The 23,479-nt window shown below is 47.8% G+C and overlaps 1 protein-coding gene across 4 annotated transcripts in view; it reads right to left on the bottom strand.

Moving 5' to 3' along the window:
• Positions 1 to 18,965, bottom strand: part of Kdm4a (lysine demethylase 4A) — a 42,155-nt gene extending 23,190 nt beyond the window's left edge. The window contains exons 1-11 of one of the 4 annotated variants that reach the window (XM_050161333.1): positions 18,820 to 18,965; positions 15,880 to 16,057; positions 15,094 to 15,269; positions 11,594 to 11,708; positions 10,152 to 10,345; positions 8,599 to 8,648; positions 8,064 to 8,167; positions 7,602 to 7,739; positions 6,776 to 7,020; positions 6,019 to 6,218; positions 3,993 to 4,363 (exon numbers count right to left, since the gene is read on the bottom strand). In XM_050161333.1, coding sequence (XP_050017290.1) covers positions 3,993 to 4,363; positions 6,019 to 6,218; positions 6,776 to 7,020; positions 7,602 to 7,739; positions 8,064 to 8,167; positions 8,599 to 8,648; positions 10,152 to 10,345; positions 11,594 to 11,708; positions 15,094 to 15,269; positions 15,880 to 16,017 — 1,731 coding nt within the window. In that variant the 5' untranslated portion in view covers positions 16,018 to 16,057; positions 18,820 to 18,965. The other 3 variants (XM_050161334.1, XM_050161332.1, XM_050161331.1) reach the window with 3 other exon arrangements.
• Positions 18,966 to 23,479: the final 4,514 nt, after the last annotated feature.

The raw sequence follows: 23,479 nt of genomic DNA, 5'->3' as shown, positions 1-23,479 counted from the left end.
AAACTTCAAGGTTGAGCCGAAAGTCTCCTTTACATCCTGAACTCCTTCAGCCTTGCTAGGCTGCCAGCTCTTCCATGGGAGCTACAGCGCTCACCATCACCCAGTGCTGAAACCATATGCTCCTCTCTGTCCATATTCAGCTCTCAAGGCGAGTTGGGAGGTCCTGGAGAGCAGTCCTGGCCCACAGAACACAGGCCCAAATGACTACAAAGGTTAAGTGAGCAGGTGGGTCATTTTTGGAGAACTTAAGCACTCAAAGCTGCAGCACACACTGACAGAGCAGAGTAAGGAATTAGTACGACCGAGAATCCACAAAGAAATGAAAAGGAAGTTGAAAGCACTCGGGCTTTCCAGCAGGACTGAGAGGCTCCTAAAGAGAAGCCTCCCTACCCTGTGGATTATGATGGCAAAGACATCTTGGCTTCTGTCCATGCCATGGATGCTCAGTATGCTTCAGTGAGTTGCAATCTGCCTTCTGCAGGGGGAATACATGCTAGCCTGCAACCTCACCATATGGGAGCTTGGGCAATGCTTTGTTCCTTCCAGGGCCTGCGGACATCCAGGCCGACCTATCCTAGGTCATCCATCTATTTGAAAGTAAAAGAGGAGCAGGACCATTTGCCCACAGGTTAAAAAAAAAAAGTAACTTTGCTCAATCATATTAACTGATAACAAAATGGCATCTAACCCAATTTCTTTTAATACATCACTTAATTGCTATCAAATATAGGAAGAAAAAAAGATGGCTAGTATTTATTGGCTAGCTACAGGCTCTCCAAAAATAAAAATAAAAACGGCACTAAAAACCTCCAGTAAAATTTACAGTAATAGACTGAACAATGTTCATAAAATATTTAGTATCCATTACATCTTTGATATTTGCTAGCTACTCTTTGGACAGTGATTACCAGGCAGTCAGAATTCCGCAAGCAGAGGACAGACGGGGTGAACTGCTGTGCCACAGCAGGGCAGATTGGCACCCAAGGGCTTGTGAGGAAGAATAAGAAGGCGGCAGCTGCGTGGGTTAGATGGTTTCCAAGCTGCAAAGCGTTCTCTTGTGGTGCTGCATTGGGGATACAGAGAGCAGTGGTGGGTGCTGCACTAGGGGTACAGAGAGCAGCGGTCAAAACCACAAGAAGGAAGCATGGCGGTTATTAATTCATTAGCCTGCAATCACTATGAGATGCATGCAGGAAGTCTACAGAAAATGAGTCCTGACACTCAGAGGAAGTGGAGAGAATTATCTGGGTACTGGAAGACAAGAGGAGGGAGGGCCGTGAAATGGCTCAGCGGGTAGGGGCGCTATCCATGGAGCCAGACAACCTGTGAGTTTGGAGCTGGGGATCCACACAATAGAGGAAGAAAGAGAACCAAGTCCCTTCTGTTGTGTGCTCACCTCTGCTTGTGTGCTATAGCACACACATGCCCACAATACGTACAAGTAACCCACAAAATCAATAACTGAAAAAAAATTGTGATGTTTTTGTCTTGCGAGATGGGGTTGCTGTGTAGCCAGGCTCACAGCCAAAAAAAAAAAAAAAAAAAATTTTAAATAAAAATCAGAATGTTCCTTTTAAAAAAAAATAAAAATAAAGACAAGAAGCATGGGAGATGGTGACAGCTGTGGTCCCAGCACTTAGCAGCCCAGGGCTAGAGGATCTTGAGACAATGGCTACAGTGAGCTCTGGCCAGTCTAAGCAACTTAGTGAGAACCTTAGTGAGATTTGTCCTAGTTTTAAAACGAAGGGGTGACGTGTATGAGGCTGAAGCAGGAGTTCAAGGCCTGCCAGGGCTACATCAAACAGCAAGATCCAAGGGCCAGTGAGAAGACTCATCAGGTAAAAGCGCTGGCCACACAAACCTGACGACCTGAGTTCCAGCCCTATAATCTGCAGGCATCTGTAATCACAACACTCCTAAAGCAAGATGTGAGGCAGCAACACAACTACCCGGAAGTTCTCAGGTCACGTGGCCTGAAGCACACAGAGCAGCAGCGAGAGAACCTACCCAAGAGGGTGGAAGTCGAGAACAGACTCCTCAAAGTTGTGCTCTGACCCCCACACACGTCAGTATGTAGTTACCCACACATCACATATATACATACACATGCAACACTCTCCCCCCAAATAAATCCTGAGAAAAAATTCACAATCCTATCAGAAAGAACAAAGCGGTAGAGATGTCTCCGAAGTCAAGAGCATGACCACTGCTATGGTGGACCAAACTCAGTCCCCAGCTCCAGGGCATGACCGCTGCTAGGGTGGACCAAATTCAGACCCCAGCTCCAGGTCAGGCTGCTCACTCCCCTGTGCCCAGTTCCAAGGCAACCCAACACCTCTGGCCTCTCACTTGTACAAAAACCACAAAGATCACACACATACACACAATTTAAAATAAATTATTTTTTTTTAAAGGATAAGGGACAAAAGGCAACACTAGGGAAACCTGGACCATATATGGAAGATCAAAAAACATGGCCCGCATGCAGCGGTGACAGCAAAGTCAGGGAGCATTCCTCCTATTTCAAAGATATCCAGCCCAATGAGTTACTTAATATGAAGAACAGAAAGTCAGGTGGTCTCTGTGAGTTCAAGGTCAGGCAAGGCTGCCCAGTGAGCTCTTACTCTAACAAGTATAGGGGAAGGAACGCAGTCACTCAGGTGTCCACAGCACACATGTGGAGGTCAGAAACAACTTCAGCAGGTGGACCTCTCCTACTATGTGGGCTCAAAAGCAGAATTCAGGCCACTAGACCTGGTGGCAGGCACCTTTGCCTAGTAACCCATCTCACCAGCCCCTTTTTATTGTTTTTGTAAGACGGGGTCTAATATAGCCCAAGCTGGTCTCAAATGCATCTCACAGCTAAGGATGACCATGAAGACCTGCTCCTACCTCCATCTCCCTGTGCTGGGGCTACAGGTAAAGCTCGCCACCCTTTACCCTGACTGTAATCTGGACCACAGCAGCTGTGAGGCCCAGCCTGCCGCCCTTGACTCCGACTGTTATCTGGACCATACCAGCCGTGAGGCCAGGGAATGAGGTTCTCTGGGAGAGGTGAATCAGCTGCAGCCAGTAGGAATCCTCTCAGCATGGCCGACCTGCCAGGAGCCACAATATACAAAGGAAGAAAACATAGCTTCTGGTAACAGTGGGTACTAGGAGGAGGCCTGAACAAACACATCCACAAACGGCTTTGGGAACTCGTCCTGGTCTCCAAAAGGAAGATCTAGCAATGATTCCACGGAGTAATGAAAACGCCTAAAAAGAAAATGCCCCTGGATATCAGGGTGAGAAAGGCCACTGTGGTGGTCTGAGTGGTCAACAGGGAGTGGAGATATTTGAAAGGACTGGGGGTGTGACCTGGAGGAAGTAGGTCACTGGAGGTAGGCTTTGAGGTTTCCATGTTAAACCCAGCTGTCTCCCCGTCTGCCTGCAGATCAGGATGAAGCTCAACTATTTTCCAACACCGTATCTGCCAACCTATTGCCATGCTTCCTGTTGTGATAGATGATCAAATCTCTGGAACTGTAAGAAAGTCCCAATTAAATGCGTTCTTTCATAAGTATTTAAAAGAGTTGCCTTGGTCACGGTGTCTCTTCACAGCACTAAACAGTGACTATGATGCCACCTAGTCTCAAATCCCAAACATCTGGGCTGCAACCATGCCATTCAAACCTTCCTGCTCTAGGCAAGGAGTCAGAGGAAGGGCTCCCAGCACATCAGCACATCCGACCAAGCTTAGGATTTGCACTGCGTTGTCCCTGATGCTGCGGCTGAGATGGGGTCCTCTGGATCAGCAGTCACACACAGCACAGAGGAAAGGGAAGACAGGGAACATCACCTGGCATTCTGACAATCAATTCAGGCAGCAGATGCAAGACAGGACAGAGGGAGCCTCTCACACACCTGCAGCACCTGCACCCTCACAGGCCCCCTCCTCCACAGGATGCCTTGCAGGGCAGTGGCCTCCCACACCACTGCAGAGCCTGTACCTCTGCCAGCTCCTGCTCACTGATGCTTCGTGGGGCGCTGCGCTTCTTCTTTACACTCGGCTCTCCTGTGGCGGTCCGGCCATCCCCTCTGGCATAGCTGTGCACAGTGAGAACTCCTGTTGTCTCCTGGCCTTGGCAAGAGACAGACTCGCTGGTTTCAGAATCTGAAGAAACTGAATCCTGAGATGAACTGGAGCCCAGGCTGGAAGAGGGTTTCTTTTTGGAACCCGAGAAGACAATGCGTCCTCCCATGGATGCAGGATTCACAGAGAGGTCCAGCGCGGCTGCTTCAGGCTCGTCCTCCTCATCCTCCTCTTCCAGTTTGACATTCTTCAGCTCTTCAAATTTGACTTCAGTGGGGTCAGAGTAATCTGAAACACAGGTGCACATCAGGCAGAGCCAGCGTCCTTGTTGAAAGCAGGACGGCAAAGTAACAACCAACCAGCCACCGTGAGGTCAGGGACTCAAACCCAAGTCCTGGCTGTAAGTTACTACAACTCACACATGGTAGGGCTATGAGCAAGGGCTGCTGCTGTTCCTCACCAGGCCTGTGGGCACAGCAGAAGTCCAGCTGCAAAAGCGCAAAGAAACCTGCTAAGAGCCAGCCGTATTCCAAAGCACAGGTCACAGCACAGTAACACAGTGCTTTCTAGCCAGACATACCTCACCATAGTAAGCAGATTCTTCAAGCCCACGAGAAGCTTATCCAGACTTGGTACCTATCTGAGTTACCTGCTCCAAAACCACCATGAACCTACAGCACTTGTGGGTCCTCCAGGCTCCAGCGAGCAAACACTCCAGGGGCAGGCAGTCTGATTGGGTAAATACACTGTAGTCTTGCAGCATGTAGTTATATTTAAGTAAGACTTTTAAGCTGGGCATGGTGGTACTTGCCTAGAATCTTAGCATTTGAGAGGCAAGAGGGGGTCAGGGTACAGAGCAAGACAATGACTCAAAACAAACCGAGCCTGGCAGCACATGCCTATAATCCCAATACTCAGAAGCCTGAGGCAAGAAGATCGTAGTTCAAAGCTAGGCTGGGCTACACAGTGAGGCCTTGCTTCAAAAACCAATAAGCCAAGTATGGCAGTACATGTCTTTAATACCAGCACTCAAGAGGTCAAGACAGTCAGACCTTGTGGGCTACACGGAGAGTTCCAGGACAGCCAGGGATACATGGAGTCTACCTCAAAATATTAAAAATAGAAAACAACTAAGAGTCAGAGAGATAGCACAGCAGGCAAAAGCACAAGCCTCATGAGCCTAGGTTCAATCTGGGAACTGACGTAGGGTGAAAGGGGAACACATCCCACCAAGATTTCCTCTGTGGCGTGCACACACATGCACACACACGCAGGGATAGACAGGAGAGCTCATATCCACACAAAGCACATGTAATAATAAACAAACCTTTGTTATTGTTCTTTTTCCCCCTATTTTTTGAGACAGATTCTCACTGTGTAGTTCTGGCTGTCCTGGAACTCGATATGTAAACTAGGCTGGCCTCAAACTCTCAAGAGATTCACCTGCCCCTGCCACTCAACTGCTGCGATTACTTGGCCCCATAACTAAAGTTTTAAATAATAGCTAGAAATAAAACGGAGCATCCTTACGGTATCCCACCTCTCTTATCCAGCCTGGCCACACACTGCATCCGTCCTTCCAACCCATATCAAATTGGGAGGAAAGCACCAAGGGCTCCCAGAGACAGAGCTTCCCATCACCAGGGCTGGCCTGGCTCTTCCTCACGAAGATGCCCTGGCCACACCTGCTCACCTCATATTGCTAAAATCACCTTCACGGAAGCCTTTGGTCTTTGCTGTTTCCTTGAGCCTTGTCCTCTCTGTCTGGCTACCCTACGTGCCCCTAAGCAAAATGCTTCTCACATTCCAGTACAAGCCTGCTCACAACCTGACGCTCACAGACCTGACTCACGTTTCGCTGACCCTGCAACTCAATACAACACTGACCCTCCAACAGACAGGTGTCAGTTAGGGCTGTGGACAAACCAGCACTGTCACCTCACCTGGAAAAGGAAGGCCATCCTCAACTTGCCGCACGGAGCTGTGGGTGGGTCTCACCGGGGCGAGGGTGGCTTGGCATTCCGTCAGCTCATATTGTCCAGAACTCAGCTCTTCTTTGGGGAAGAGCTCACTCTGGCTCACCTCCTGTGGTATTTCAAGACAGACTCGGTGTCGCTTTGTCCCTATTCGGTGCTTGGCCAGGCTGCAAGAGAAGGCAAACCTTCTAGAGCCCATATGTTCACCCATTCCCCCCAACGCATTCACATATACTGACACACAATCCAAAGCAAATGGGCTCTCAGCTCCCAGCCCCGTCCATCAGCTGGATAGTGTAGACACTACTGCCCACCTTGGACACCTACTATGAGGACCAAGATGGGGCATGCAGAACACCTGGTGGGCCTAGACCAGGCAGCCCCACAATGTCCCTCCCATCTTTCCCATATGTGCACAGTCCTCTGGCTCAGACCCTGACAAGAGATGTCACTCCTTATTCCCGAGCTGGTGACGCTAGCTCCTACCACCGTGTTTCTTTCAAAAGACACTTAGGGGACACTGAGAAAAACTGCCTCTGGGCACAGCTCAGGCTCACTACCCTCATTCCTTAGCAAAGACCACAAGGAAGCTCTGGGGTCATCAGCGCTATGGCTTCCAAAGCCTTTTCAAGACCTGCCTGTACACAGTGCAAACGGCACAGAATACTCAAACTGTGGCGGCCGCCTCCTTCTCCCACGCCCCACCCGCAAGCCTGCCCGGTACCTTCTCTTCACATCTCCCTCCTCTCCCTGCTCGACCCCTTCCATGTCCTCCTCTGGGCACTCCTCATCCCCGGTTCTTGGGGGCAGTCCACTGTCCTTCAGAAACTCGGCAGCTTCTGGAGTGGGCAGAGTATGATCGATAATGGTGTTGTCCTTCCCAGCTTTCCAGAGTTTGTAGCGTTCGGGCTGGAACCTCCTCACAAAAACGTCCATGGAGATCTTCACCATATCCTTTCTGCAGGAGCACTGCCAAAGGAGAGCAAGAGTGAGGCCACCTGTGGGCACTACCTCTCCCGCCCGCCTCTGCCCTCTATGCAGATTAAAGCATGAGGAGGTTCGAAACCACACTGCTGGGGGCAGGATAGGACCAAATACATTTTTTTTCTGATTTTTTTGAGACAGGGTTTCGCTACAGCTTTGGAGCCTGTCCTGGAAACTAGCTCTTGTAGACCAGACTGGCCTCGAACTCAGAGATCCACCTGCCTCTGCTTCCCAAGTGCCGGGATTAAAGGCCTGTGTCACTACCACCTGGCTATTTTTTTTTTTTAATTAAAGGGAAAAAAAGCCACAAATGGTGACATACACATATATAAACAAAACACAGGAGACTGAGGCAAGAGTTTGAAGCTAGCCTGGGCTACAATGGGAGTTCAGGGCTAAAGAGTGAGACAAATAAACAAAGCCTTTATGGACACACAGTGCTGACATTCCCCATATTCCCAGCAACTGTTCCAGCTGCCAACAGTTCAAAAATAAAAACGTCTTGAGAAGAATTTCCTTAATCAGACATATTTGCCCATGGTGTTACAGAAGAAGTCAAGGCTTACCAGCACAGCTTGCTTGCCATACTCAATCCACCGACGGGTAGCAAAATTGGTAGACTCGGCACAGTTGAAGCCATGGTTGAAGCCAGCATGGTAACCATAAGGGAAAGTGATCATAAACTCGCCAGCTTCTTGGGTCACCTGAACAAAAGCAGATTTGAAGCAGCCACCATACGTGGCAGAGGCCAAAACTGGGCTCCTGCGTGTTTCTTTGCCACCACTAAGCCAATCAACCAAGGATAAGTCAACACTGCCAGGTCTTGAACAGCATGCACGTGAAGTACCTAACTAACCATTCCCCCCAATTAATGCCGTGAGTGGAAGCTGCCGCCCTCAGCAGCAGGACAGCACACGAGCCAGCACCCTAGAGATGGGAACAGGACTGAGAGAAACTCCGCCCAACAAAGATGAGAGGGTGCTTCTGAGCCAGCCCACGGCCCTCTCTGAAGAGAACAGGCGGCTCACCTTGTCGAAGGGAATGCCGTACTTCTTCAGCATTAACGGGGAAATCAGGGTCATCTTGTGCCGCAGAAAGGCCTCACAGCTCTGAGCACTTCCCGGGAAAAAGCCTGTTGGAGAGGAAGGTAGGTTTGAGTTAAGAGGAGGCTCTGCCCAAGCTCGGGATCCTGAAGTCACTGCATCTGCAGATCTCAGGAATGATAAGGACAGCCATCACACCCACACATACACCTAAACACAACACAATTTGGGCTTTCACACTGGGAACTTGGGGAGGAGAATCTGACCAAGTCACCTCCTGGTTGAGGTTGGGGGAGATGAAGACAGAGTGAGTAGAAAAGGACCGAGAACTCCTCAGACAGACTGGGAAAGGCTCAGACTGGCCTGTCCACTAAGGTGGATCTGGGAGCTGAGCTCACACACCCCACCCCACCGTAGGCCTGTAAAAGGTCACAGGTCATCTGACCATAGAGAAGGGATGCTTCAGGGCAGGGAGCTAGACTGGAGAAGGCTGATCCTGTATCTGGAGGGGATGCAGTACCTTTGGCAAGACGTTCCAGGCGTTTCCCATGCTCAGGTGGAACAGAATACCTGCAATCACATAATAACATCAGACACCGGCAGAAGACAAGGGAAGGAGGTGAGGGACTTGCTCTCACTCAGAAAAACCTCGAAGGAAACAAGATCCTGAGGGTTCCCAGTCCAAAGAAACAACAAATGTTTGAGGAGATGGGTATGCCAAACACCCAGCCTGACTGCTATACATCGCGTACATGTACTGAAATATGCCACTATGGCCCATAAATGTGTACAATCACTATGTGCCAGCTAAAAACAGGTTTTTTTAGGGTGGGGGGGGGTTGAGACAAGAACTCACTACGCAGCCCTGTCTAGCCTGGAACTCGATATGTAGATCATGCTACATATCAAATTCAGAGACCTGCCAGTCTCTGTCTCCCTAGTACTGGATTAGAGGTGAGTTCCACCAAACTGGACTTCTAAGCACACGTAGCCTCTGTCAATCCAAGAGCTCGGAGCATGCAGGTCAAGCCTATGTCCCCCATCCCCACTGCTATGCCGACCCCCTCCATTCCACCCAGCTCTGCCCTCTTTCTTTCTAGGCCTAGGCCTAGGTCTCGTATTCTAAAGCCTTCTCTGTCCCCAGCCTGCCTGCGTGTCCTCCTGGGGACCTTCCTGGGGCTTTTCCTTCACTGCCCTGTCTGTCATGTTTCTGCTTCAGTGTGTCCTGCCTAGGCTATCTGCAGGCTGCGGACCACCCACAAGCAGCTCTGCTGTCACTGGCCGAGCCTCCACTAAAAGGCCGAAAGTGAGAAACACGTCAGCACACAGGACACAGAGCCAGTTAGTGTCCCCCTAACATGAGCAAAGCAGGAACATGCTCAGCCACAGCTTCATTTGCTGCACACCAAATCCCTTTTCCATCAGCAAGGAAATCTTCCAAACACGTGAAGGGTAAATTTAACAAATTCCCCAGGAACTGGACACGGTGGTGCACGCCTTGGATCCCAGTCCTTGGAAGGCAGAAGCAGGTGGATCTTTTGAGTTCAAGGCCAGACTGATCTACAGAGTTCCAGGACAACCATGGCTATGCTACATAAAGAAACTGTCTCAAAAAGCAAAAAAAAAAAAAAAAAAAAATTGGGAGGCTGGAGAGATGGTTCAGAGGTTAAGAGCATTGGCTGCTCTTTCAGAAGACCCTGGTTCAATTCCCAGCACCCACATGGAAGCTCACAACTGTAACTCCAGTTCCAACACCCATGGCAAAACACCAATGCACAGGGCTGGAGAGATGGCTCAGTGGTTAAGAGCACTGTCTGCTCTTCCAGAGGACCCTGGTTCAATTCCCAGCACCCACATGGCAGCTCACAATTGTCTGAAGATCCAGTTGCAGGGGATCTGACACCTTCATACCAATGCACATAAAAGAAAGTTTATTAAATGAACCTAAAAAAATATTTAAAAAAAAAAACACCAATGCACATAAAATAAACAAATAAATTCTATTAAAAAAGAAAAGAAAAGTCAGCAGGCCTGTGCTAATGGAAGGGGGCCCTAACTACAGGCTGATTTTACCAAGACTTGGGCTCTCCGAAATGCAGGTAGTTGATGCTGTACAAATCCATGTCTTCTGTATGCCAGGCGAACGATGTCTTCCACATGCCAAAGTACAGGTATGGGGTGTTAACACCCTCAATGGTGATGCCACTCTCCTTTTCCACCAGGTCCAGGATGGTCTTCAGCCGGCCGATATTCCACTCATCAACATGCTGCCCAGGAAAGAGCAGCCAGGACACACATTTAAATGTGGGGGCCTCGGGTGAGCTCTTACTGATGACTAAAATGTGGCACGTCAAAACCACCACATCCGAAATAAATAGATAGCCAGGCATGGAAGTGCACACCTTTAATCCGTGCATTCAAGAGGCCGAGGCAGGGGGATCTCTATGAGTCTGAGACCAGTCTGGTCTACATAGCAAGTTCTAGGCAGCCAGGAATACATAGTTAGACCCTGCCTAGAAAAAAAGGGGGTGGGGAGAAGGAAAGATGATGGCTAGGCAGATGGATGGAAGGTTTATAGGTAAAATTAGAAAATAAAAAACAGAAGTTGAAAAAATATGAAGTAAAATTTAAAAATAGTTAAGGGCCAGCAAAAAGGCCATCAAGCCTGACGGCCTGAGTCAATGCTCAGAACCCACACTGTGGAGAGAACCGAGCGACTCTCAAAGTCGCCCACATCCTTTCCCTTCATCCTATGGGCATCTCGGAGCCCCTCTTCTAGGCCGGTTCTGGAGTGCTGTGCCCTGCAGTCATCACCTTCTCCGCTCTCCACCCCCCATGTGTCCTTCCATGTGCACCTTGGCACCCACTTCCCTCTGGACCTGTCCCTTCACCATCCTGTCCCCTGCTACAAGTGACTCCCCACCATCCACGCTGACATCAACAAACTTGGTATTAAAGTCGATCTGAGATAATCCCTGAAAAGCATTATAGGCTTCTTCATTCTCCCAAAGACAGACCCAAACAGTCCCCCTTCTACCATAGTAAGGCAATTTGTTAGCCCAAAAAAGCACTACACACCAAGCCAGGAAAAGCGGTTAAAATAGCTCCTATTGCAGAATCTCACCAGAGAGCTCTGAGATCCAAATAAACTCCTTTTCCGTCCCCACCTTTTCATTTGATTAGTCAGAGCTTCTTCCTGCAGAAACCACACTGCTCCCTCTCCCAAAGCCTCATTTTCTATGATCTACCCCCCTTTCAAGAACTCATCAGCTACCACCCACAGACTATGCACAAGTCTTGAAAAGGACACCACAGCACCCAATTCACATGCAGAGTGCGAGACTGCAAAATTCAGTCACGTGCAGAACTGCAAGGAGGATCAGAGGACAGCAAGACAGTGGAGGAGCATAGGCTTGTTCATCTGCCCTTTCACCAGCAGCTAAGTACCTACTGTGTGCCCGTCAGGGTACCTACTATGTGCCAGGCAAACACTATAGGGGTCTTCGTGGTCTCACCTTTTCATAGAGAGTACCATTCACATCTGCACCGTAGATGGGAGGATTGAATGTGAGGTTTTTCCAGTATTTACGCTCAAGTTCTTCAAATTCACTATATCGTGGGGTACAGTACCTTTCAAAAATAAAATAAAGATGTTAATCACTCACAGATGTGGTGGTTTGAATGAGGATGGCCCCCATATTTGAATAGTTGGCCCCAGTTGGTAGAACTGGGAAGGATTATAAAGCATGGCCTTCCTGGAGGAGGTGTGTCCCTGGGGGACAGCTTGGGAGCCTCCAGAGCCTCTGTCCATCCCCCAGTGTGCTCTCTGACCCCTCTTGCCATCTGAAATGTCCATTCCCAGCTGTCCCTGCCACACGCCTTCGCTCTGCCACCCTGAACTCTAACCCTCTGAAACTATAAGCCCAATTAAACACCTCTTTAATAAGCTGTCTGGTCACAGTGCTTTATCAAAGCAACAGAAAGGTAACCAGGACAGGGAGGATAAGGTTATCAGGTAGTATCAACTGTAAGATACAAGCCACTAGTCCAGGGTCATTTCAAAAGAACAATACACGAGGCTCGGAACATGTCTCAGTTGGTCACAGTGTTTGCCTAGCACACACAAAGCTCTGCTTAAAACTAGGCATGGTGGCACAAGCCTGCAACCTCTGGACTTAAAGAATCAGAACAAGGTCATCCTGTTACATGAGACACCGACTCACAAAAAAAAAAAAAAAAAAAAAAAAAAACTGGGCTGAAGAGAAGGCTCAGCAGTTAAGAACGTGTACTCCTGCTGGGTGGTGGTGGCGCACGCCTTTAATCCCAGCACCCGGGAAGCAAAGGCAGGTCCGTGAGCTCAAGTTCGAGACCATCCTGGTCTACAGAGCTAGTTCCAGGACAGGCTCCAAAGCTACAGAAAAACCTTGTCTCGAAAAACCAAAATAGAAAAGAAAAACCAAAAAGCAATCGTCAAGGCAAGCAAGATGAGTAGTTAAGAGCACTGGCTGCTCCTCCTTTGGCTCCCAGCACCACATGATGGCCCACAGCCCTCTCTAACTCAGCTTCCATGCAATCTGACGCCCTCTTCTGGCCTCGGCTACTACTTGGTAAACAAGCAAACATGCCTGCAAACACCCTTATACATAAAATAATAAGTTTAAAATTTAAAATCCTATTTCTCCCTACTTTTCTTTAATAGATCTGTATTTGTTCTGCTTTATAAAACAAACGAGCAAACAATCTTGGCCTTCTAAGCCCTAAAGCAGCCCCATTTGCACACTCAGGAGATCAGATAGAATCACCACGTGAGTCAGAGCCAGCCTGGGTTACCTGGGTTACAGTGAACTCCAGGCAGATCTAACACACACAGCATTTCCCTCTGGAGGCCCTGGACAGGAGGAAGCTGGGGGAAGGTCACAGGCACAGATGTGGACCCACTCTCCCTTAGGAACACAATATCCTCACCTCTCTGGAGAGGGTGCTGCACCCTGCGGATTCTGGAGTGACGAGGGAGGAAGAGCTTACAAACACAAAAACCAAAGACAAAAATCCAGCCACACCCACACACCAACCCAGCCCTCCGGGAGGGAGCAGCAGTGTTCCTTCCTACGGCTCACTGTCGCTGCTGTCTTCCCAGCATCCTCTTGGAGTCTAACCCGCAACAGATAACCGGGGCACTGAAAACAGTACTCAAGAAAATTACTTATCGACGACAGAAATAAGGGACAAAAAGCTTTTAATATATTAGGGTAGAGGGTGGGAATGTAGCTCAGTGGTGAAAAGCTTGCGTGAGGCCTTGGCAAAACGCACAAAAAGCAGATTTAAAAAAAAAAAAAGCACACTGGGATGAAGGTGATAAGCTGGGTAATTTAACATAAAATTACATAAAGAAAAAAAACGAACAAAAAAAAAACTATCATGTGTTGACAAACAGAGATGACAGGAGGTTGGCTACTCTTGTAGAGGGCCCTATGGGATTCCCAGCACCCACATGATGGCTCAACACCCTCTGCAGCTCTAGTCCCAATGTCCTCTTCTGGCCTCCACAGGCACCGGACATGCATTTGCTGCACATACATACATCACACAACACATCCATACACACATGCAAGCTTTTTAAAAAAAAAAAAAAGAGAGAGAGAGAGATGACAGAGAGGAGTATGAAGCCTGGATGGGCCCCGTGTGGAAAGCAAGCTGGGAAGCTCGGCCCAGGGCACAGCTGAGAGTAGACATGAAGGACGGCTTAGACCTTCGTCCACAGCACAGCACACTTCTTCAACGGACTTCTGCATAAATTCACTCCCTGGCCAAAAAGCTGGCCAGCGATGTAGATGTTTTAAGAGTTATCAACAAACCCATAAGATCTCAATTGGAACTGTGACAGGTGAAAACAAAAACACAAAGAGGAGTGAGGGAGGCTACGATAAGGTGTCCTGAATGTGCCCAGGTGTGAAGATGGAAAACTCAAGACCTAAAACCAGGCTTGCTTGGCAGATGTGCAGCTCCAACTGCCAAGCTGAAATCAAGATGTGTGGACCAGCAAGACTCGAAGAATGAAGAAAGGAAAAGGAAGGGATTCCCCGGGGGTCCTCAGGGTTGAGAAGCAACATAGCGAGTGAGAAGCTCAAGAGCAGCAACTGGGAGAGCAGAGTGTGATGCCAGGAACAACGCAGAAAGAGAAACTGATGCCTGACCCAGAGGAAGCATTCCTCAGTAACACGGCAGCACCCTTGCACTACTATGAAGAAGCAATCCTGGGGCCACAGAGACAGCTAAGCAGGCAGAAGTACTTTTTGGCACGCCTGCCTGATGGTCTGAGTTTGACTCCCACAACTCATGTAAAGGTGGACAGAGAGAACTGACTCCTGAAAGTCGTCCTCTTGCGTGCCGAGGCCTACACGCACTTGCCCATAAAGTAAAACCAGACAGATGTGATGGTGTGCCTTTAATCCTGGGGCACAGAGGCAGCAGCAGGAGAATCTTTCTGAGTTCAAAGTCAGCCTGATTTACATATCCAGTTCCAGGCTAGTCACGGCTACACATTGATACCCTACCTCAAATTAAATAAAGTTACCAAGTGGTAGTAGGACACACCTTTAATCCCAGCAGTTGGGAGGCAAAGGCAAGTGGATTTCAGTGGTTCAATGCCAGCCTGGTCTACAAAGCGAGTTCTAGGAAAGCCAGGACTAGTCCACAGGACTGTCCCAAAGAACAGAGAGAGAGAGAGAGAGAGAGAGAGAGAGAGAGAGAGAAGACAGAAAGAAAGAAAGAAAGAAAGAAAGAAAGAAAGAAAGAAAGAAAGAAAGAAAGAAAGATTGATTTACATTTTTCTAAAAAGAAGCAATTCTAGGCTAGACGTTAAGATGGGAAAGTATTCTACTTACTGGGCCTAAAGCGCATGCCTCTAAGTGCTATGCTTGGAGGATGAGGCAGCCTAGGCGACACAGCAAAATGTGTCTCAAAAGCAAAGCAGAAAATGAAAAACAAAGCAAAAGCAAAAGGTACCGCCACTCACTTATCGCTATTGGCGATCTTTCGGAACTCACGAACGGTCATGGCTTTCTTCTGTATGTTGTACTGAGTGAAGAGTCCAGACTGACCAGTCACCAGCTGCTGGATGGGTGCAGGGATGACGAGGTCATCAATATCGTCATAGGATGTTCGTGGCTTCCACTCCTTGGGAGGAACAACCTATAGGGAACACAGAGATGGAGGCAGATGAGAACCTAGCAAGTCAGGATCCAGAATGTAAGCCACCATCCAAACCAGCCATCCATTTTACAGAAAGTAACTGACGTGATTACCCATGTTTCTCCAAACCCAGGACGTCACACTGTCAAGCTAACACTGACCACCATATAATCTAAGCAGAATATTATATTATATATACATATGTTATATCACATAGCATATTTTGCTTATATGTATTATGTCATATATACCATATAAATGTGTCTCATTATATATAATATTTATATTATATACAATGTACTACTCATACAAAATATAATCTATAATATTTAGAGGAAGGAAGGACGGAAAGAAGGAAGGAAGGGAGGGAGGGAGGGAGGAAGGAAGGAAGAAAGGAAAGGATGGGTGTGTGTGTGTGTGTGTGTGCGCGCGCGCGTGCGTGCGCGTGTATGCCACCCATTTCATCTTTACTGGGGGAGGGGAAGGGACAGCACTAATTCAATGCAGAGAGAGAGAAAATGAGTGCAAAGCAGAAACTAATTTCCAACTACAAAGACCAGCAATGCTCTTGTAATGGCCACCTCAGCAGGTGAGGTGCACTGCTCCTTACCTTGGCTAGCCCAGCCCGATGAGCTCCTTGGGATTCAATATAAGCAATGTATCTGCTGAAGTTCCGGAACTCCTCCATTGTGGGGTAAAAGGTCATTATCCGAGCGCTGGGGTTTAAAGTTTCCGATTCGGAAGCCATTTTCTCCTCTTTTGAGGGTTAATTTGTTTGGATAAAAAAGCTGAAGTAGTTAAAGGAACAAAATTAAACAACAAGGAAAGCGCCTCTAGCACAGTTATTTACATGAACTAGAAGCAGGGGTACAATCCTTTCTGGTAAAAAGGAACCCAAGGAAGCTATAAAGTGAGCCTGTAATCCCAGCACTAGCGAGGAGGCAAGATCAAGAGTCTGGAAGTCACCTCTACAATAAACACACTCTGTCAAGCCAAGCTCCCCCTGCCCCCTGCAAAAAAAAAAAAAACTGATGTGCCAGGTGATGGTGGTGCACCCCTTTAATCCCAATACTCAGGAGGCAGAGGCAGGTAGAGCTGAGTTTGGGGCCAGCCTGGTCTACAGAGTGAGTTCCAGGATAGCCTGGCAACCCAGAGAAACCCTGTCTCAAAAAACCAAAACAAATAAACAAAACCTTGATGTATCAAAACTGCACGTGTAGAAATCTCACTTGCTATGTAGACACTGTCTCAGCTAAAAAAAAAGAAACTATAGCCGGGCGTGGTGGCGCACGCCTTTAATCCCAGCACTCGGGAGGCAGAGGCAGGCGGATCTACAGAGCTAGTTCCAGGCTCCAAAGCCACAGAGAAACCCTGTCTCAAACCCCGCCCCCCCCCCAAAAAAAACTATCATTCAGTTACTGGTCCCATGTAAAAACACAGCTGACCTACCTATCTTTTAATTCTACCCTGACTGCTTCAAGTTACTCCCTCATCTATGTAGCTCTGGCTGTCCTGGAACTCCATATGTAGACCAGATTGGCCTCAAACTCAGAGATCCACTAACTCTGCCTCCCAAACGCTAGGATTAAACGTCTGTGCCACCACCCGGCAGTAATCGCTTCATTAAACTACAACATGATCTAAAACAGCCTCCTATGGGTTCTTCCCCAGGGCACAGCTTCACAACAGGACTTTACGTTTCTGAAAAGTAACTGGGCTGCAGGTTATAAAGTTTCACAGTTAAATACTTGGATGTTAAGAGTATGCTATGGGTTTAGAACATTGCACACCTTTAATCCCACCACTGAGGCAGGTGGATCTCTGTGTTTGAGGCTACACAGAGAAACCCTGACTCGAAGTGAAAGAAAAAACAAACAAACAAACAAAAAAACCCACACACATAGAACACTACAGTGAAATTGTTCTCTGGAGATCAAAACAGCTTCAGCAGTACTCAATAAAGTCAAGCTTGGATCAACTGTACTGGAAGCAGGATTCCCGGGACAAAATTTGAACAGGCAATGGGCAATACAGAGCAAACTTCCTAACTGTAGAGGGAAAATCCATCTTTCTGAATGAAGACCTCAAATAGGTGGGCAGACCCTACACCCATTGTTAGTAATACAATATATCACAACTGGAAAAAGACAGCGCACATTAATAGGAGCCAGTTCAAGAAACAAAACTAGTAAGTCCTTTACTGTACCTCCTCACCCACAGCCCAAGAGTTCTGCTTCGCCAAAGCCACTGCCACTCCTACTATATGGGAGGAAACTGCCTATCACCTTCCTGCAACCTAGTATAGGTTTGGGAGGCAGGCTGGAGTAAAACTGTCCGAGACAGCAGGAAAGACAAACAACGCCACGGTAACTCAGGTGTTTTTTCATTAACTTTGCATGACAGGCATACTGTTATCCCTGTTTTACATACCAGGAAACGTGCTCACAGTCCTGTCCCCCCACCCCAGGCACCTTTCACCACCGTCTGCTACCTCAGCCCTTAATACCCACCTGAACTAAATCCTCTGCCAATAGAATATTCAAGTGTGCAGGAACCTGAAGCCTATTCAACCTGGGAGACTTTTCCCTCTAAAAGAAAAACTTCAAAATATTCTACTTTTGAAATTTTTACAAAAATATAAATACCAGACTGGGGCCCCTCCCCTGGGCTTCAAAGGGGACCCTAATGGTGCTTCATTCGCCTCTGACCCTGTTTATCTTTGTGTGCCCAGAACCCAGAACAATGCACGCCACAAAGTAGATACTCAGTAACTGCTGAATAAACTCATTTCATTCGCTCACTTCAATGGATCGTCCCGTTTCTTTAACGCTAGGGTTCCCTTCCTGCAACACACTCCCTAGGGGAAATCTGGTCCGGGACACCTTCCCACCCGCATTCAGCAACAAAGCAGAGTCCAGGGCTCTTAGAGCGTCGGTTCCAGAGTGAAAACTCCGAGTACTGATCCGGTCTCTGCCACTTTCTAACTACATGACCTTGGCTGTGTGAGTAGGCTGGATGAATCTCAGTTTCTCCACCTGTAAAATGGGGATCCCAGACCCCTGCCTTGCAGGATCGATATGATTAACTCAGATGATGCAAGCGAAACCCAGACACTAGGCCCGGTACTTAAAGCACTCCGTAAAGGCAGCTGTTGCTAACACTGACCTGAAACTCCCGCAATCGCTGCCCCCGCAGCCACCCCCGCGACATCCCTCCCAAAGCAGCCCTGGTTCCCAGTGTCCCCCGCACCTCACCACTTACACACACTGCCCCTCCCGGCCCCACCGCCTAGGCGAGGGAGGCCCGGCCGCAGGAAGAAGAAAATAAGGCCCGGTGGGCCCGCCCCCCTCTCCCGACGTCCATTGGCCACTAGATATTGGAAATGACCAATCACAGAACTCACTTTAGAAACTGCTTTTTCTATTGGTCACGAAACATGCCGATCACTTAGCAGAAAAAGACCCACCCCGCCACCCTCCCCCACCGGAGATCACGATCGCGGTTGTGGCAGCATCAAACCCAAAGGGATCCAAAGCCCGATGGCTCTCACCAAAAGCCTAAAGCCCTGTCAGGGCTCAGGCTCGTCTTTAGCTGCCGCCACTCGCCGGTCCCACTGTCTTTCTTGAGGGCGAAAGACAAAGCTCCGCCTCCTTTAAAGTCGGACTCTGCGCAGCCTCACAGAGTCCCATAGTAAACCAATCCAAGGATGACTTTAAGCCCTCACCCAGCCAATAAACGCTCACTATGGCTCCTCACCGTCTGTGACTACGAGCCCGTTTAGCCTATAAGAGCCTGCTCAGGCTGTTGCCAGGAGAAAACGCTGAACCTCTCGGGACTGCGGCCACTGAGCTTCTGAGCTGGATCCGGAGTTGGCCAATCAGAAGCTGAGTCAGACCTCCATAGCTAATCAGGGTGGAAAGAGGCGAGTACCCCGAAATGGGCCGGCCGGTTGGGGATGGGCAAGCAGGTGGTTATAGGATGTTCCTAGCGAAAGGATTAACCTGTTTTCTAGGAGTAATCCCTTTGCTTTTAAGATGTAAAGGCGATGGAGGATCTCCGGGAAAGTTTCAAAAGTCAAGGAGTTCCGAGAACGTGACCAGCCTGTCCGGGTTTGTCCAGGACTCTCAGATCTGCAAGTCCTACGTTCTCAGAAGTCCTTCACCAGCTGGCAAGGTGGGGCAGTTAAGGAGCTGCTCCAGAAGAAGGAGCCCTTGGGGGTCATTAGGACAGGACCTGAAGGATGATATCCCTGGAGTTCTTAAAAAGCGGCTCCCCTTGAGCAAGGATTTGGAGTTATTAGCAGCTCTTGGGGCGAAAAGGGTAATTCTGGGTATCATTAGAGGCACTTTAGAAAGGAATCCCTAGAAGTCATTAGGAGTGGTTCCTGAGAGTTTGTGGGCTGCCTAAAGGAGTTCCCAGATTGTTAAGGACGACAAGGAAGGAGGTGTTAAAGGATACTCTTATAGATCAGATAAGAAAAAGAACTCACAGAGGAATAAAACGTGAACAGAAATTCCCATAGCACTGGGAAGAATTGTATTGCGATCTGTTTTCAAAACTAACTGGTGTACTCCTTTAATCCCAGCATTTTCGAGGCCTAGTCAGGCGGATCTCTTTGAGTTTGAGTCCGGTCTGGTTTACAAAAGAGCTAGTTCAGGACAGAAAGGGCTACACAGAGAAACGGTGGCGGGGTGGGGGGATAACAAGACACATCTCTGTCCAGAGAGATGACTGAGAGAGGAAGAACACAAACCTTCTGATCTGAAGTTAACCAAGGAAGGAGAGAACCAACATCCCCAATTCACAAGTTGCCACAACCCCGGCAAACACACACCCTAAATAAGTGATTAAAAATAAAATTAAAACTACCTCTCACCCATGTCCGGATTTTCTTTTCCTTTTCTTTGTTTGTTTTTGAGACAGGGTTTCTCAGTGTAGCCCTGGCTGTCCTGGAACTTGCTCTGCAGACCAGGCCTTGAACTCACAGAGATCCGCCTAACTCGGCCTCCCACATGCTGGGATTAAAGGTGTGCACCGCCAAGCTCCATGCCTAGATTTTTTTTTGTTTTTGTTTTTGTTTTTTACGAGACAGGGTTTCTCTGTGGTTTTGGAGCCTGTCCTGGAACTAGCTCTGTAGACCAGGCTGGTCTCGAACTTCCATGCCTAGATTTTATATTTACATATATTTTTAAAATTCATTTTACATACCAACCACAGTTCATCCTCCCTCCCCTCAACTCCACCCCCATCCACTCCTCAGACAGGGTAAGGTCTCCCATGGGAGTCAACATAACCTAGCACATTTAGTAGAGTCAGGACCTCGGCCTCCCCCCCTTCTTGCATCAAGGCTGAGCAAGGCATCCCACCATATGGAATGGGCCTCAAAAAGCCAGCTCATGCACTAGGGATAGATCCTGGTCCCACTGCCAGAGGTCCCAAACAGATCAGCATGCCTGTATTTTCAACGGGGAAAAAAAATTCAGGAGAGTTGAGACGGCAAGAGTTATCAATGTTAACTAAAAGTAGATACTACATAGAATGCCATGGGTCAATGAACTGGGCACTTTGATGAAAAGGTTGTTTTAAAAAACAAAGCTGGGTGGTGGTGGCGCGCGCCTTTAATCTCAGCACTCAGGAGGCAGAGGCAGGCAGATCTCTGTGAGTTCAAGACCGGCCTGGTCTATGAGAGCTAGTTCCAGGACAGGCCCCAAAGCTACAGAGAAACCCTGTCTTGACCCCCCCCCCCCCCCCCCGCAAAAAAGGGAGTTTTAGGTCAGTCTGGAATAGTGAGTTCCAGGACAAACACAAATAGAGACACATAACAAGACCCTTTCTCAAGAGAGAAAGATAGTCAGTGATGGGTGGTGGTGCACGCCTTTAATCCCAGCAGAGGCAGGCGGTTCTCTGTGATTCGAAGCCAGCCAGGTCTACAGAACTAGTTCCAGCTAAGGCTGTTACACAGAGAAATCCTGTCTCAAAAGAGAGAGAGAGAGAGAGAGAGAGAGAGAGAGAGAGAGAGAGAGAGAGAGAGAAACAGATATCTGGGCATAGTAGTACAACCCTGCCAATCTCAGCACTTAAGGATAGAGACAGGAGGATCAGAGGTTCATAGCCTGACAATGGTGGTGTTTGTCTTTAATCCTAGCACTCAGGAAGTAGAGATAGGTAGATCCCTATGAGTCTACGTAAGGAGTTCTAGAACAGCCAGAGCTACACAATAGAGACCCTGTCTCTATTTAAAAGGAAAAAAGTTCAGGGACATCTTTTGCTACATAGCAAATTCCAGGTCAGCTTGGGCTGCATCAGACTCTGTCTTGCAAGTCGTGTCATCCTAGCAAGGCAGGCCGATCTCTGTGAGTTCAAGGCCAGCCTGGTCTACAGAACAAGTTCTAGGATAGCCAGGGCTACACAGAGAAATCCTTTCTCAAAAAAAAAAAAAAAAAAAAAAAAAAAGACTCTGTTTAAAAGGAGGAGAAAGAAGACAGTAACTATCCCAAATACTTTAATTGAATCTAATATTGTTTTTTAAAATAATTTTAAAATTATGTATATTTATCTAGATTAGACATGGTGGTGCACACCTTTAATCCCAGCACTCAGAAGTAAGAGGCTGGTGAATCTCTGTGACTTCAAGGCCAGCCTGGTCTAGAGAGCAAGCTTCAGGCCAGCCCTCTCTCTCCAAAATAATAATATGTTCATTTATTGGTTGGAGGACAACTTGCAAGAATCAGTCACCTTCACCATATGAGTCCTGGGGATTGAACCTGGTTGTCCATCTTGGCAGCAGCCACCTTTACCAGCTAAGCCTTCTTGCTCACTCTTTTGTTGTTGTTGTTTTCTCTTGTTTTTCCAGACAGGGTTTCTCTGTGTAGCTCTGACTGTCCCAGAACTCACTCTGTAGACCAGGCTGGCCTTGAACTCACTGAGATCCACTCGCCTCTGCCTCCTAAGTGCTGGGATTAAAGGTGTGCGCCACCACCACCGCCCAGCCTTGAATTCTTGGATGTGAGATTCTCCTGCTCCCACTGCCTTGGGCTGGAGAGATGGTTTACTTCTCTGGCAGATGGACCCAAGAAGAGCTCAGTTCCCCACATCCCGGTCTAGTGGCCCACAACTACCTGTAATTCCAGCTTGGGAGTGAGGGGGCGCTATAGCTTCCACCAGCAACTGCACTCTTATGCACACGTCCACACACGCACAATGCATGCATGGGCACATATGCGTATGCGTAATTTAAAATGATAAATCTTAAAAAACATAGTTACTGAAATACCTTGTCTTATTTTTGGAGCATTTTTATCCCTTCAGTAAGAGCCTCCGTCATTCCTATTTACAGCTGATCTGAGCTCCCTCCCCAGCTGAGGGAACCAATCCCCGTGTAGATTTGCCTCTTCTGGATGTTTCCTGTAAATAGAGCCATACAATGTGTGGTTGGTCCTTTGTGTCTGGCTTCTTTCACTGAGCATAATGTCTTTTGGAGAGTCACCCATGTTGCACTTGCATCAGTGTTTCCTTCCTTTCTGCTGCTGAATAGCATCCCATTGTGGTATTGATTGACATCTGGATTGTCTCCACTTTGGGGCTGTTATGAATAGAACTGCTATGAACATTTTTGCACAAGCCTTTGTGTGAATGTCTGTTTGCATTTCTCTTGGGTAGATAACTAGAGTGGAATAATTGCTGGGTTGTATAGGAAATTTGTGTTTATCTTTTGAAGAAACTGCAAAAACTGTTTTCAGAGATGTTCATTCCCATTAACAGCATATGAGGATGCCCATTCTGCACACCCTTGCCAACATTTGGTATTGTTTGTCTTTCTGATGATAGCCATTCTAGTAGACTTGAAGTAGTATCATGTTGTGGCCATAATTTGCGTTTTCCTGATGCATTTTGTGCTAATGAAGTAGAACATCTTTTATGTGCTTATTAGTTGTGTTCACATATACATAGGAGCATCATTCAGAGCTTTTGTCTGATTTTCAATTGGGTTGTTTGAATTGTTATTATTGAGTTGCAAGAGTTCTTTGTATATTCTAGAATCAAATCCTTTATCAGATGCAGGCTTTATAAATATTGTCTCTGATTCTGTGGCTTGTCTTTGTCATCTTCTGTATGGTGTCTCTTGAAGCATGTGAGTTTTGGATATTCATGAAGTCTCAGTTCATCGGTTTATTTTAGGACTTGTGCTTTGACGTTCACATGGACTTGGT

This window comes from Alexandromys fortis, unplaced genomic scaffold (genome assembly GCF_014885135.2).
Source record: "Alexandromys fortis isolate MF-2015 unplaced genomic scaffold, M_Fortis_MF-2015_v1.1 scaffold_122, whole genome shotgun sequence".
Taxonomy (NCBI): domain Eukaryota; kingdom Metazoa; phylum Chordata; class Mammalia; order Rodentia; family Cricetidae; genus Alexandromys; species Alexandromys fortis.
The sequence above is the reverse complement of the archived record's forward strand: the minus strand, read 5'-3'. Positions and strand labels throughout refer to the sequence as shown.